Genomic DNA, 14,838 nt, shown 5'->3' on the forward strand with positions numbered 1-14,838 from the left:
GGAACCAGACATGAGATGGAATTAAGCCTACACAGCCTTGGTATTCAGTATGCTGATTGCGGGCTTATGAGTAAAACTTTGGTCCCTGGCACTTATACTTTCGCAAATTAAGCACCGGCTACAGATCTTCTAGCTGGTTGGTCTTCTCAGAAGTTCTTTGCTGAGAAATACCAGGCCAGTATTTCTTAAGTGGAATATTTGGTAGAACATAGGAACCTTACTATTTATTCAAAATTTGAGGAAAATGTTGCAGCTCTAAATAGCAGAAACCCTGGTATTTAGCATGGATAGAATGTGAGTAACAATAGAAGTTACTTTTATGGCGTACACTGCATACCCGAAAGATTTGTAAATACTCCTAATTTAGCGCACGCCACTGTGGGTGGAAGATTAGATGTGCCTCGGATCATACATTGGAAGAACCAGAAACCGAACACGCAATGTTTTATCTGCAGTCCTTAACTGATAGTTATCGACCGAACTCTTGAGTAAAAAGATTGTAGCTAATCCTACTGAAGGAAGGTGGGGTCGTAGTACCGTACTAGCAATGTCATGACTGTATAATGTATATATTGTCATTGACACTGTATTAAGTTCCTTCTGCAACAATTTCCTTGGATCATGGTTGCCCTGCTGCTTTTTTTTTTTAATGGTTGCCCTGCTTCTCAAGTTCCTTCTGCAGCAATTTCCTAGAGTCTTGGTTGCCCCGCTTCTTTTAGTTCACTGGTACGATTCCCAGATCCCCGACCCATCTCCTTTCAGCCAAGGCCCATTGGCTTCTGTCTGAAAATCACATACACCCCTGGAGTGTGTTGTCTGTCTGGTTGTGTTTCTAGGTCGCTTAAAATCTGGATCTGCTAGTTTACAGATCACAGTGAAACTGAACCCATATTGACCACTCTGCATGCCTGCATCCTTCAGTTGGGCTGTTCTTGAGTTTTGCCTCAGTCTGCCCGCCTGGTTAACTGATGTGTTCTTTGCCTGTCTTCAGCTGTGTTTTTCTGCCGGACCAGGGAGCTTTCTTCGTCAACTATGTGATTGCTGCAGCCTTCATCGGGAATGGGATGGAACTCTTGCGTTTACCTGGACTCCTCAAGTACACCTTTCTAATAATAATGGCCAGGTCTGCAGGGGAGCGACGAAACGTTAAGCAGGTATTTTCAAAGGTTCACCAAATAATCCCACAGGTCACCTTGTTTGGGTCTTTCAGTGTAAAAGCACTCTAGAATACATATTGACAATTTATAATGATGAAGAATTGCGCCATAATTACTTTTCAACATAGAATTAAAAGGGGTAGTCTAGTATGTGGACTGAAATGGGACAGATTAGTATATTAATTTTATAAACAGTGTTTTTGCTCCTTTTTGAAAGGTGGAAGCTTCTAAATTAGATTTAGGAATAACGCTTTTATCGCACTTCTGAACGATTCTCATATATCTATTTCCCTGGTAAATGTTTATTCAAGTGGTTCATTTCCTGGGCTGAATTTGTCTCTGGGCTGTTAAGATGGTAACATTCCTCTTGCTGGCTGATTTTGTAGGGAGTGAAATTTAGCTACCTATGCTTTCTACTTTCGCTACTCAGCCAAACTCTGTCCATCTATCTTCAGATAATTATATTTTTGTCTCCTTATGGGAATTAGCAACATTGTTCTTCAAATCTGTCGCAATAATTAAAAACAAAAGAAATACAATAATAACTTTGCAAAACATTTTTACTAATAGGCTTTATTGGAAAATAAGTTAAATGAATTAAACAAAAATAAATTAAAAATAACTCTAATTTTACCTCTGACCTCTACACTACGCCTAATCAGGACCCTGACCCTATTTCGAATTTGAACATGACCTTCACCTTAATCTGTTCTCTTAACCCCAACCTTGTCCCTTACTGTGACACAACATGAATTATTCTGATACATTTTTAGTTTTCATCACTATTAGGTTTTTTGTTGTTTTCATTTTTTTTTGTTTTACTTTTTTATTAGGACATCAGACATAGATACAAATGATACAAAAAAGCAAAAAGCAAACATTAGACCACTATGCCTTAGGTCCTCCTTTTCATGATTATACCCCACCCCAACCCCCACCCACCACTGGTGGATCCCCACAGGGTATGAGAACAAATACCAACAAAAATCATTCATACATAAATAAATAACTACTGGCCATTATTGTTCCAGATTCAACCAATTAATAAGAGATCACCAAATCCGTTCACCCTCCCTCCGAACCCTATTTCCTCTTCTCCTATATACAGAGATTTCCCACTTATATACACATAAAAATTTGCTAAACCATACATGTAACTTCGGGGGGACCGGTTCCAGCCAAACTGTGGCTAGACATAGCCGCAACACAGCCATTGCTACAAAAAGCATCTTCCGCTCTGGTTCAGCCATGTTTTGGTCAGAGACACCTAGCATAATAACTTGAGGTGTCAATGATACAGTATATCCCAAAACTTGGTCCAGGCGCTGTTCTATTTTATTTAGCAGTTGGCACAGAGTGGGACAGGTGGCAAACATATGTATACTATCAGCCGCAAGTTCCCCACATCGTGAGCAATTTATCCCAGCAGTCCCCCCCCCCCATTTATGAATTCGGGCAGGAGTTATATAAAGATTAAACCAAGTCTTGAAGCATTGTACCTGAAGATTAGCGGAGATGCAAGCAGATTGACTATACACAAGTGAATCTTGACATACACCTTGTCCTGCTTGTAAACCCTCTTGCCACCTGTCGAAATGCTTGGTTAAATCATCGCTTCTTTTCTCATTTATTAATTTGTATATAGAATATATAGTCGATTGGTTCCCATTAATCAGTTCCACTAACGGAATACGTATCCAAGTGACAGTTCTTTTGCATAGAAAATCTCTATTCTGTAAAAATTTAAAGAATTGTTTATTCCCTATACCAAATTTCTGTTTTATAGCCTCGAAGGTCATAAGCCTAGAATCAGAAATAATATCCCCTATGCTATTAACCCCTTGAACTGACCACTCTTTAAAATAAGCATCACAAAAAATTTCTGGGAAGAGAATATTCCTTGCAAAAGGAGAGTATATGTGAAGTCGTCCTATTTCGAACATTTTACGGACCTCCGTCCAAACTTTAAAGGCACTAAGCAAGACCTTAAACCTCACCCTTTTAAAATATGCAAAATCTATATGTCGAAACAAAAGTCCCTTAGCCTCTACCCCATAAATTAAATGATATATTGAAGTATCTGGACGATCCAAAACTCCTCCACCCAGTAAATCAGCTATTTGTCTCCGTGTAATGGACCAATAGTATATTTGAAAGTTGGGTACTGTCCACCCTCCCCCTGTCTCTGGGCAAGGTCATGAATTTTAGAGCCCTTCTAGGGCGTTTCCCAGCCCATAAAAACCATGAAATAATCCGATCAAATATGGTTAAAAAAATTAGCTCTATCAACAAAGGAATAGCTCTAAAGCAATATAAGATTTTGGGGAGAATATCCTTTTGATAACGTTACATCTACCCATTAGTGTGAGCTGCAGGTTATTCATCGGCGAGCATCCGATTCTAATTTATGTATAAGGGGATTCAGGTTGATCTCTACTATTTCCTTGGGTTTTGAGCTAATCTCTATCCCTAAATATTTGGACTTGCCTACTGGATCCAATAAACTAGCTCTATCATTGCAAATTATTTGAGTTTTTGCTTCATTTAAATGGTAGCCTGATATCTCTCCAAACTGCGATGTTAAGATTTTAATTTCTTGTAGAGCTACCTGCAGGGAGTCAGTCAAAATCGCTAAATCATCAGCATAGCCCGACATTTTTGTATCCCCACCCTTGGCCTGCACAGGTTGAATTATTGGATCGTTTAACATTTTCTTGTTTAAATAATCGATGTAGATGGCAAACAATAGGGGGAGCAAGGGCACCCCTGCCTTGTTCCTCTGAGTATATTTATTGTTGCCGATTGGGTCCCCATCACCGATATTTGAGCTGTTGGTTGTACATACATACTCTGTATAGCTCGAATATATTTCTCCCCGAGACCATAGTGCTTCAAAGTGGCCCATAAAAAGGGCCAGGAGACCCTATCAAAAGCTTAATCCGCGTCTAGCAGAATTAAAGCCATAGGGTCTCCTGTAACCTTAGTGCAGTTGAAAAACGCGATCGTTCGGCGTATGTGGTCGATAGTTTCTCGGCTGGGTACGAAGCCGTGTTGCTGCGGAGAAACCAATTTTTTAATAACCACTGCCAGTCGATTTGCGGGAATCTTTGAATAAATTTTGATGTCACTATTAATTAGTGTAATTGGCCTATAAGACCCAGTATCTGTCGGTATCTTTCCTTTCTTTAGAAATGTTACTATCCTAGCCATCTGCTAGGATTCAGGGGGCTTATCCCCATTCTGGACCACTCTGAACATCTCAAGCATGATATGAGGAAGCTGGAGTCGAAAAATCTTATAGAATTCTCCAGGTAAAAAATCTGGCCCCACAGCCTTACCGGTTGGGAGAGAATCAATAGCCAACGATAGCTCATCAGAGTTAATCGCGGCGTCAAGCATTCCCTGCTCGTCCAATGACAATGAGCCCACCTCTATCTCGTTAAGGTACCTTTGTATTACCGCCTGTACCCCATGGTTATCTCTAAGATCTTCAGCATACAAGTTTTGGTAGAATTTCTGGAAAGCCAGCACTATTGCCCCTTCCTCAGTGACCAACCTGACATCTGGGTCCATAATACTGTCTATACGTAAAACAGCCGCTTTTTCTCTAGTCCTTATAGCTAGCATATGACCGTCTCTTTCACTGTTCTCATACAATTTAGATCGCCAGGCTAGAAATTTACTTGCGGATTTAGCCTGCGAGATTTCAGTTATGGCAGACTTGGCAATTATTATCCTTTTTTGTGCTGGGTCAGCCTCCCCACCCCCCGAAATACCCCTAGCAAGATTAATCTCAGCCTCTTCCAATTCTCTATATAGCTCCTGTACTGTATCCCACACATTCTGTATATTGGTGCTACCAATATTTTCATTCAAAAATCTAATTATCCACATCGCCATGCATTCTATATAGGCACGGTCTCTCAGTAAACCCCGATTAAAAGTCCATTTATCTTGTTTTTTCCCCCTGGACTGTATATTGACCTCTAGTACTAATGGATTGTGGTCCGACATTACTCTTGGATATCTAGTTATACTGGCTCCCTGTATCAGGCTTGGAGAAATAAAAAAAATAATCCAACCTAGAATGAGTTTTATGCGGTGCTGAGAAAAAGGTAAACCCAGGGTCGTTTCTCCTAAAAAAAAACACATATCAATCAGACCATGTAATTCTTGCCTTTGAACCAGGGACCTCTGGACTTTAAGTTTCCGCCCAGAATGCCCTATATCTGGGTGATTGGCCACTTCACAAGTTATATTGATGTTAAAATCGCCGCATAATATGAGCGAAGCAGGCCAACCGACCAACTCTAGATTTAGCCAGTTATAGAGTTCCGGGTCATCCAATACCGGACCATAGATAGAGCACGGTGTAAATACTTTATTATGAATGTTACCATGAATAATGACCCACCTACCATACTCGTCAGCAGAGGAGCGATTTATATTAACCAAACCCCGATGAGCCAATATCGCTACCCCTTTAGTTTTTGCCTCCAGCTTTGTCCAGGAGATCAACTGGAAACCCTCAAATTCGATGAGTTTATTACGGCTAGCTTCAATGTGCGTCTCGTGAAGGCAGATGATATCTGCCCTCAAGAATCGGACATCCTCTTTTACCCTACGCCGTTTTACTGGATCGTTCAGCCCACAAATATTGATGGAGGCTATCCTAATGCATGCCATTCTGTATAAACATACATTCCTTACAGACCATAGAAAAATATACCCTCCCTGTCACAACCATCCTCTTACCCAAGACATGCCCAGTTATTAAATCAAGCCTCCCCTTTGCCTGCGATGGATCCCCCACCCCCAACCACCCCCCAACCGTCACACCCTCCATAAAGGCAAAAAGGTCCTCAGACCCTTGTGATCCCTCCCGCGTTCCTGAGTGTCGCCCCGTCACTCCCCGACCCCAGAAACACCAAAAGAGAGGAAAAAAACAAAAAAGCCTTTAGAACAAGCGAAATCCGACCCCAGTCAGACCAGAAAAGGACTTCACTCTAAGGGAGCCCACAAGAAGAAGTACCCCTTAACTCTCAAATCCCTCAAATCGCACCTTCTATTCTAGCTTTCACAGTAAAACTACATCAAAAACAATGAGAGAAATGAGATTTATGTAACAAATGAAATCTAAGCGCCCAGGCACATCAGTAATAAATCAGACAGGCTATAAACACTTCATACAAAGCTTAAGTCCATTAGCCAGCAGTTAATTCCTTCAAATAACTTTCGGCTTGAATTTCCGAAGAAAATACCCGAATCTTCCCTTGATGTATAACCTTCAGCCGCGCTGGGTTCATCAAATAGACCTCACACTCTTTTTTTGGAAGGGGCTAATCATCTGGCGGAGCCGTCACCTCCTCTCTACTGTTGCGTGGCAAAAATCGGGCCGCACAAAGAAAGTCTGGCCCTCAACTGATTTCCTGGCGTCTGGTCGTGCCTTTTCAAATATCAACAGAAAATTGCCCAAAAAAATTAAAATCGCCCGGGGTTTAGAATCCGAGCCTGGATTTTTTTCACATCATTAGGGGGAATCGATGAACTCTCTGAATCTCGGTTTCCCAAAACCAATGAGCTAGTTCTGGGAATGCAGACTTAAACAGTGTCAGACAGACGAGCAGCCCTGTGGCAGAGGGCTCGCGCGCGCTGGGCGCTTTACCTTGATTTTAAAATACCTCATCCTCTGCTGACTGAAGAGCAGCCCTTCGTCACGCTGACTGCTAGCGCTTGACGCCATCATTCACTTTTTTAATCCACTCCTCCCGCCCTGTTGGCTCCTCCCACCTCCTGCGTCACACGCCTATTTAGGCCACGCCCCTTTTCTTCTCTGGGTGAACAGACGAGCAGCCCTGTGGCAGAGGGCTCGCGCGCGCTGGGCGCTTTACCTTGATTTTAAAATACCTCATCCTCTGCTGACTGAAGAGCAGCCCTTCGTCACGCTGACTGCTAGCGCTTGACGCCATCATTCACTTTTTTAATCCACTCCTCCCGCCCTGTTGGCTCCTCCCACCTCCTGCGTCACACGCCTATTTAGGCCACGCCCCTTTTCTTCTCTGGGTGAACAGACGAGCAGCCCTGTGGCAGAGGGCTCGCGCGCGCTGGGCGCTTTACCTTGATTTTAAAATACCTCATCCTCTGCTGACTGAAGAGCAGCCCTTCGTCACGCTGACTGCTAGCGCTTGACGCCATCATTCACTTTTTTAATCCACTCCTCCCGCCCTGTTGGCTCCTCCCACCTCCTGCGTCACACGCCTATTTAGGCCACGCCCCTTTTCTTCTCTGGGTGAACAGACGAGCAGCCCTGTGGCAGAGGGCTCGCGCGCGCTGGGCGCTTTACCTTGTTTTAAAATACCTCATCCTCTGCTGACTGAAGAGCAGCCCTTCGTCACGCTGACTGCTAGCGCTTGACGCCATCATTCACTTTTTTAATCCACTCCTCCCGCCCTGTTGGCTCCTCCCACCTCCTGCGTCACACGCCTATTTAGGCCACGCCCCTTTTCTTCTCTGGGTGAACAGACGAGCAGCCCTGTGGCAGAGGGCTCGCGCGCGCTGGGCGCTTTACCTTGATTTTAAAATACCTCATCCTCTGCTGACTGAAGAGCAGCCCTTCGTCACGCTGACTGCTAGCGCTTGACGCCATCATTCACTTTTTTAATCCACTCCTCCCGCCCTGTTGGCTCCTCCCACCTCCTGCGTCACACGCCTATTTAGGCCACGCCCCTTTTCTTCTCTGGGTGAACAGACGAGCAGCCCTGTGGCAGAGGGCTCGCGCGCGCTGGGCGCTTTACCTTGATTTGAAAATACCTCATCCTCTGCTGACTGAAGAGCAGCCCTTCGTCACGCTGACTGCTAGCGCTTGACGCCATCATTCACTTTTTTAATCCACTCCTCCCGCCCTGTTGGCTACTCCCACCTCCTGCGTCACATGCCTATTTAGGCCACGCCCCTTTTCTTCTCTGGGTGAACAGACGAGCAGCCCTGTGGCAGAGGGCTCGCGTGCTGGGCGCTTTACCTTGATTTTAAAATACCTCATCCTCTGCTGACTGAAGAGCAGCCCTTCGTCTCGCTGACTGCTAGCGCTTGACGCCATCATTCACTTTTTTAATCCACTCCTCCCGCCCTGTTGGCTCCTCCCACCTCCTGCGTCACACGCCTATTTAAACGTCCCCTATGCGGCCGCGCAGCGGACGAGCGCAGCGGGCGCGCCGGAGTCGCACCAGAGTCAAGCCCGTCTGCGCCCGTCCGCGGCCGGACGGGCCCAGGGGCCAGGGACGCTGCTACTGCTATCTCCTATTCTTCTCCCGCCCTCATGCACCTTCGTGCCGCCGCTTGTCCCCTACCGTTAGACACTTGGACACGGATCACCTCACTAGGAATCGTTGGTGACCTACCCCCCTACTTGGGCCCGCTCACCCCCCCCACCTTCCCTATTACCCCGGAGTCACAGATCCGTTTACTTTACTTAAACACTCGCTCTTTTGTCAGGCATCAAACTGACATCTTCCACTTACTCTCGACTGAAAGGCCTGATGTTCTCCTACTCTCTGAGACCTGGCTCACGGACGACTCCCTTCCGGACATATTGGCAGCACTACCTCCTGACTACTATCTGCTTAACACCAACCGCCAAGGGGGCCGCCCTGGAGGGGGGGTCGCAGCGGTAATTCGTAAGGACATCCAGGTTATCGCTTCCACCTCTATGACCCTCCCTGATGTGGACAATCTAGCTTTCAGCCTTGGGACCGAGGTAGGCGCAGTCACCTTTATGGTACTCTACCGTCCCCCCCAGCCCATGCCCTCTTTCCCTGCATCTTTTATTGAACAGCTTGCCAGCCTAGCTATTTCTTCCCCACGTATAGCTATCGTCGGGGATTTTAATTACTGGTTCCAGCATAAGGACGCCGGTACCCATGCCTCCGAACTGTTCGAAGGTCTTTCGAGCCTGAACTTTAGCCAACTGGTTACTTCTCCCACTCACAGTGGTGGTCACATACTTGACCATATCTGGGTCCATGGGGTGAAGCCCTCCCACCCGCTCATCACGCCTTGTGTGTGGTCTGACCACTTCCTTATTGACACCATCATCTCTGTGGTTGGTCAGATTAGGACTCCACCGCGGGAGGGTGGCATGGCTCGTAAGTGGAAGGCTGTTGATCCCTCCAAACTGTTATCCCACTTGTCTCACACACGCCCCCCCACCCTCAATAATCCTGACATTAACGAGCTAGATGGCCAAGTTTCCAACTGGCTCGTGTCAGCTAGTGACATCTTTGCCCCACTAACCAAGTTCCCTCGATCCCGACACAGTAATTCACATAAATGGTTCACTCCCCATCTCAAAGCCTTACAGCTGGAACTCCGCCAATCTGAACGCAGATGGAGAAGAGACTACTGCTTGTTAAGCAGAGATACTTATGTGGCAGCCCGTAATAAGTATAAGTCTGCCATCTCTGCAGCTAAAAAAGCCTACGTCTCAGAGAGAATCTTACTAGCCCCCTGCAAGTCGAAGGAGATCTTCAGAGTTTTGGACGAATTCACCTCCGATTCCAGAACGCTTCTGTCCCAGGCCCCCACTCAGGAATCCTGTAATGCACTCAGCACCTTTTTTTTTACAAAAAATTGTTTTGATTAAGGACACCATTCCGGTCACCTCACTGGGCGCTGACTCTGCTACTCCCCCTCATAATGCTCTTTCCATTACTCAGTTCCCCCCCTTAGATCCCACATCCCTAGCCAGCCTGGCCGTTCGCATTAAGTCTGGTTCTCCTGACGACCACTGTCCACCTTCTATACTACGGGACATCTGCCATTCCCTACCCGACTGCATCCTTCCTTTGCTTAACTCTTCTCTCCTCTCCGGGACGGTACCCAGCTCCTTCAAGGAGGCCGTCCTAGTGCCTCTGTTGAAGAAGCCTGGTGCAGATCCGGCCGTCCCGGCGAACTATCGTCCTATCTCTCTTCTACCCTTTCTTTCTAAAATCTTAGAAGCCCATGTCACTGCCTGTCTCTCGAGGTTTATCGAGTGCTCCAACTTCCTCGAAGCCAACCAGGCCGGTTTCCGTCCTGGTCATTCCACGGAGACTGTGATCCTGGCCGTCTTGGACACCTTGAGAGACGGAGCTGACAAGGGTACCTCCCAGGCCTTGGTATTATTAGACCTGTCGGCCGCCTTCGACACGGTGGACCATAACATCCTTCTCCACCGTGTCGAACAGGCCGGCATCCAGGGCCTGACGCTGGCATGGGTTAAATCCTTTCTTACTGGGAGATCCAAGACCCTCAGCCTAGGTACATTCAGGGCCCCCAGGGAGCATCTGCCTTGCGGGGTCCCCCAGGGCTCCTCTCTTTCTCCCCTTCTCTTTAATCTTTACCTTCGCCCTCTTCTTTTCTCTCTGAGGCAGTGGGACGTCACCGTCTTTAATTACGCGGACGACCTACAACTCATCTTCTCTCTAAACTCTTCCTCTGCTATCCCCACCTTCCAGGCAGTCATGTCCCATATCTTTCAGTGGATGTGTCAGAACCAGCTTAAACTGAACCCAGGAAAGACGGAGCTCCTCCTGCCGGGCAAGAGCGCCGTCGACTGGGGTCCACATTTCTGGCCGGCAGAGCTTGGCTCCCCTCCCACCCCGGTGGCCTCGGTGAAAAGTCTCGGGGTCACTATCGACGCTGGGCTTTCTCTCGGGCCGCAGGTGGGGACGGTGGTCTCCTCCTGCATGTTCCAGCTACGCAGGATTAGGAAGGTGGCCTACCTCCTCACCCCCGATGCCCTGTTGCAAGTCATCATGGCCCTCGTCCTGTCCCGCCTGGATTTTTCGAATTCCATCTACCATGGTTTGCCCAAATGTGCCATCTACAGGTTGCAAATCATTCAAAACCAGGCGGCGAGACTGGCCCTCGGGATACCGAAGTGGCAGTCTGCCAAACCCCTCCTCATCAAACTGCATTGGCTCCCTGTCAGCCTAAGGGCTGTCTTCAAGCTTGGTTGCCTTATCTTTAAGTCTCTCTCTGGCTCTTGCCCCGCTTTCCTGAAATCCCTCATCCGACCCTACTGTCCTTCGCGCAATCTTAGATCACTTCATTTACATCTCTTGGTGGTCCCCTCCTTTAAACTCTGTAGATCTGGTGGTCGAAGATTCGCCTTCCTCGGCCCCAAATTCTGGAACTCCCGCCCCCTCCCAGTTAGGATCTCTGGCACTCTCATCCAATTCCGCAAATCACTAAAAACCTGGCTCTTTCCACAAACTAGCTAAATTCCCTCTGTTTCTTCTTAGCACCCTATCAGCGCCATGATACCCACGGTGACAGTGCGCTTTACAAGCACCCCCTTAACATAACATAACATAACAGTACAAACCCTCTTACATCGTCCCCCTCTGCTTTTCATCAATCCCTAAAAGACGTAGATTGTTCCTGCGCAGCCTATTTTCGGAATCTTCCAGTTTCCACATTATATCCGCAAACCTTTCATCAGTAGCGGTTGTCTTTGATTCAACATTTTCTAACCCAGCCTCCAATCCAACAATTCGTTCCTCAAGGGTTGTTGTTCTAGCAACAACCTCTGAACAGACTTTGGTATTTTTTCGTTTTGCCCCTTGTATTTTCTTGGTTGCGATCTTTTATGCTCCTGGCGTGCTTCGATTTGTATAGATTTGAGCATGGCATATATCAAGGTATTTGATGGAGGTAAGTTAGGTTTACTGCCAGGGCCCCCTGGATTATCTTCCTGCACTCCGAGCCCTACTGTCCTTGCTAGACTGGTTGTGGAATAATCCCACTGAAAGTTGTCACTTGTCTCAGAGCAACCGCTCTCACGTCGTCCTAAGCTAGCAGAGGGTGTCTTCCTAGTTTTACTATGCCGATGAGTGGCCCTTCTTAAAGTATCCGCGGTGGTTGGGGGGCTCCCACTATCCTCTCAAGTTTTGTCATCATCTGTATTATCCAAGTCTGTGCTATTGTCCATATCAGATTCTTTAGCCAGTGAAAAAAAGCTCTCTCCATCCTGTATATCTGGTAAGCCACCAGTCCTGGTTCCCATACCAGGTATGCCCCCTACCGGGGTTTGGAAGACAGAGGTAGTATCAGGATCTGTCTCCTTCTCTTGTATTTGTTTCTCGATGTCCCCCTCAGATCCTCTTACGGCAGCATTTAAAGAATACGCTACCTCAGAGCTCCGTGCACTTAATGTTTTATCAATACTAGCAGCCCCTGGTTTGTTAAACTCATCTCTGACCACTTTGTCCGTAGCATTAACTAGTTCAGGCTCATTGACTGCATTATTTACACTTATTACATTCGCTGTGCTACGAGGGGGTTTTACCACCGTTTTTGTACCAGTGGGCTTACCAGAGAACATCCCGGGAACGGTTAGTGTCTTTCCTTGCCCAGCGCCGTCAGGGGATTGTAGAGCACCCCCCGGCAATCCATTATTTCTGCTTGCAGCCTCATCACTTGTTAGGCAGGGGGAGTGCGTTGCATCCTCATGTTTTGCCCTGTTAGCATTCGCTTTCTTCGAGCTGGCCGCAGTTCCTTTCGCGCCGAGCTTGTCAGCCGCTTTATCCGGTTTTTCATCCGAGGTCAGTACTGGCATCTTCCGTACTCCAGCCGCCATCGCTGTGGCTTTGGTGTTGAGAAAGGGTAAATTCCCATTATTGCGGGGCGGCATACCGAACTTCAAGCTGCCGTTCATGTCCGCGTCCTGCCCAGCCTTTCCCGCAGACCACGCCCGCCACGTCCTCAGGTGAGCGCGGCTGCGAAGATCGGTTACTGCAAGCCGGACTAACCGAAGCCACGGCTTTTGATTATCCAATTCACCGAGCATTCGTTTTTCACAGATCCGCTGTTGATCCGCTTCTTCAAAAGGCTATTTTCACCATCACAGTGAATCCCTCCAGAGGTTCTTCCCCCATAATCGCCGAAAATCAGCAGCAGCAGACGGGGAGTGACACCCGCTCAGGTCATCCAGCCGCCATCTTGCCTCTGAAGCATCCAAAATGCCGCGTTTCTCCTAGTTATTATTTTTTTTTAAATAAATGTATTTCTTAGTGCTAATGATGTAATCTGCATGGCCTGCTTGTTAGCTCTTTGAGTTCTGGGCAAAAGAACAACTCTTGGCACAGGCCTCCAACTAGACCAGAGTCACACATGCATAGTGGGATTTCCTGTTGTTCCTTCTGAGTCTTAATTTATCATGGTAAAGCAATGTTTGTTGTGACCTGAGGGGCGAGGTGACATTTTTCAATGTGCTGAATGAACCCTTCCCTTATTCGAATTCTTTTTCAGAGAATACCTCTGGTGTAGTTTAATTCTTCCTTAATCTTCTGCCAATTATGAGTAGGCAGGTAGGGTTTCTTTGTACCCCTTACATTGCCCAGGCTCTGGGGTGAAGAAGGCAGCATTAGAGACAGAAAGTAGGCAGGGCTTAAAGCTCCCTGTTTACTTTCTGTAGTTTAAGAATATTTTACCTTTCTGTAACCCCTCACAAGACAATCCTGGGGCTATGGGTCTGATAAGTGACCAGCCATGTGTACCTCAGGTTCAAAGGATGCATGTTGTCACTTCCCCTACCCATGGCAAGTTGATGAGTTGACATCCATGAAGCACATGGAGAAGCGTGGCTCAGTGGTTAGAGGCAGCAGACCTGGAAGCTGAGATCGGCCGTGGACCAGGGTTCGATTCCCCGCCTCGGTGGGTCTCGGGCTCAAAAATTCCACGGACTTGACAATTCTCGCTCCGGTGCCTACTCGACTCACGGGGTCACACTCTGCGACTCTGGGCAATAGCATGCTTAATCTCCACTACGGCCCCTCGCGGCGGGATGCCTGGCATTCACCTTGTGGATACCCTGCCGGGGTATCTCACAGGGGAATACCAGGACGGGTTCCCTAAGCAAGCGCTTAGATACCGTGTCGGTGATTTGCGCTATATAAATACATGTACATTTACATTTACTTTAAAAGAGTAGACAATAAGGATTCAATTAAACAGCTCCTTGTCCTGGAGTGCATTTATTTATAGACTGCTGGAGTCTTAGGGCTCTGTAGACAAGACATGTACCTAAAGCAATTCTACAATACTTTCTTGTACCCAAGCAGGTGCATTAGGCAATATTGAATCTTTACAACATAAACTTGTTTCTTTTGACTAACAACTTTTACATGGTCTTTCTGGCGCATACCATGTAGGTCTTAGTGAAGCTTACTTCAACATCTCTTTCAACAGTATAGTTGGTTTCTTAGATTTACAATCCAAATCAAAATTATCAATACAGTTATCAAAACTTCAAGCTGAACTCTACTCCCGGAATGTTCTCAAAGGCTTTTTGGTAGTAGCAGCCCTTTTTTGCTTTCAGGGTATTCATTTAAACTTATTTTGAAATGGGTAGACAAGGTGCAAATGTGCAGGGTATTCAAGACGAATCCCTTAATGTTTAATTTTGAAATATAGACAGATGCTGCATTACTTTAATACGTAGATTTATTATGGAAATATTTTCTGTATCAATATTGCTGCTATGTTCAGAAGGAAAAGAGCCAGCCAACACTTGTTTCACCCTTTGGTCTGCGTGCAGGCCTGAGGATTTCTCTAGGCAAAGATGGCCTTTGTCACAATAATTAATGGTTACTGGTCTGTGTGGTAAGAACTTGGTCCAGCATTGTGGCCTTCCATGAGAGAA

At 46.6% G+C, this 14,838-nt stretch overlaps 1 protein-coding gene across 1 annotated transcript in view; it reads left to right on the forward strand.

Annotated features, from left to right (window-relative positions):
* LOC144762212 (mechanosensitive cation channel TMEM63A-like) overlaps nt 1-14,838 on the forward strand; it is a 93,224-nt gene that overhangs the window by 19,422 nt on the left and 58,964 nt on the right. The window contains exon 5 of the mRNA XM_078647363.1: nt 992-1,154. Coding sequence (XP_078503489.1) covers nt 992-1,154 — 163 coding nt within the window. The remainder of the gene's footprint in view (nt 1-991; nt 1,155-14,838) is intronic.

The sequence above is a fragment of the Lissotriton helveticus genome, chromosome 6 (genome assembly GCF_964261635.1).
Source record: "Lissotriton helveticus chromosome 6, aLisHel1.1, whole genome shotgun sequence".
In the NCBI taxonomy this organism is placed as follows: domain Eukaryota; kingdom Metazoa; phylum Chordata; class Amphibia; order Caudata; family Salamandridae; genus Lissotriton; species Lissotriton helveticus.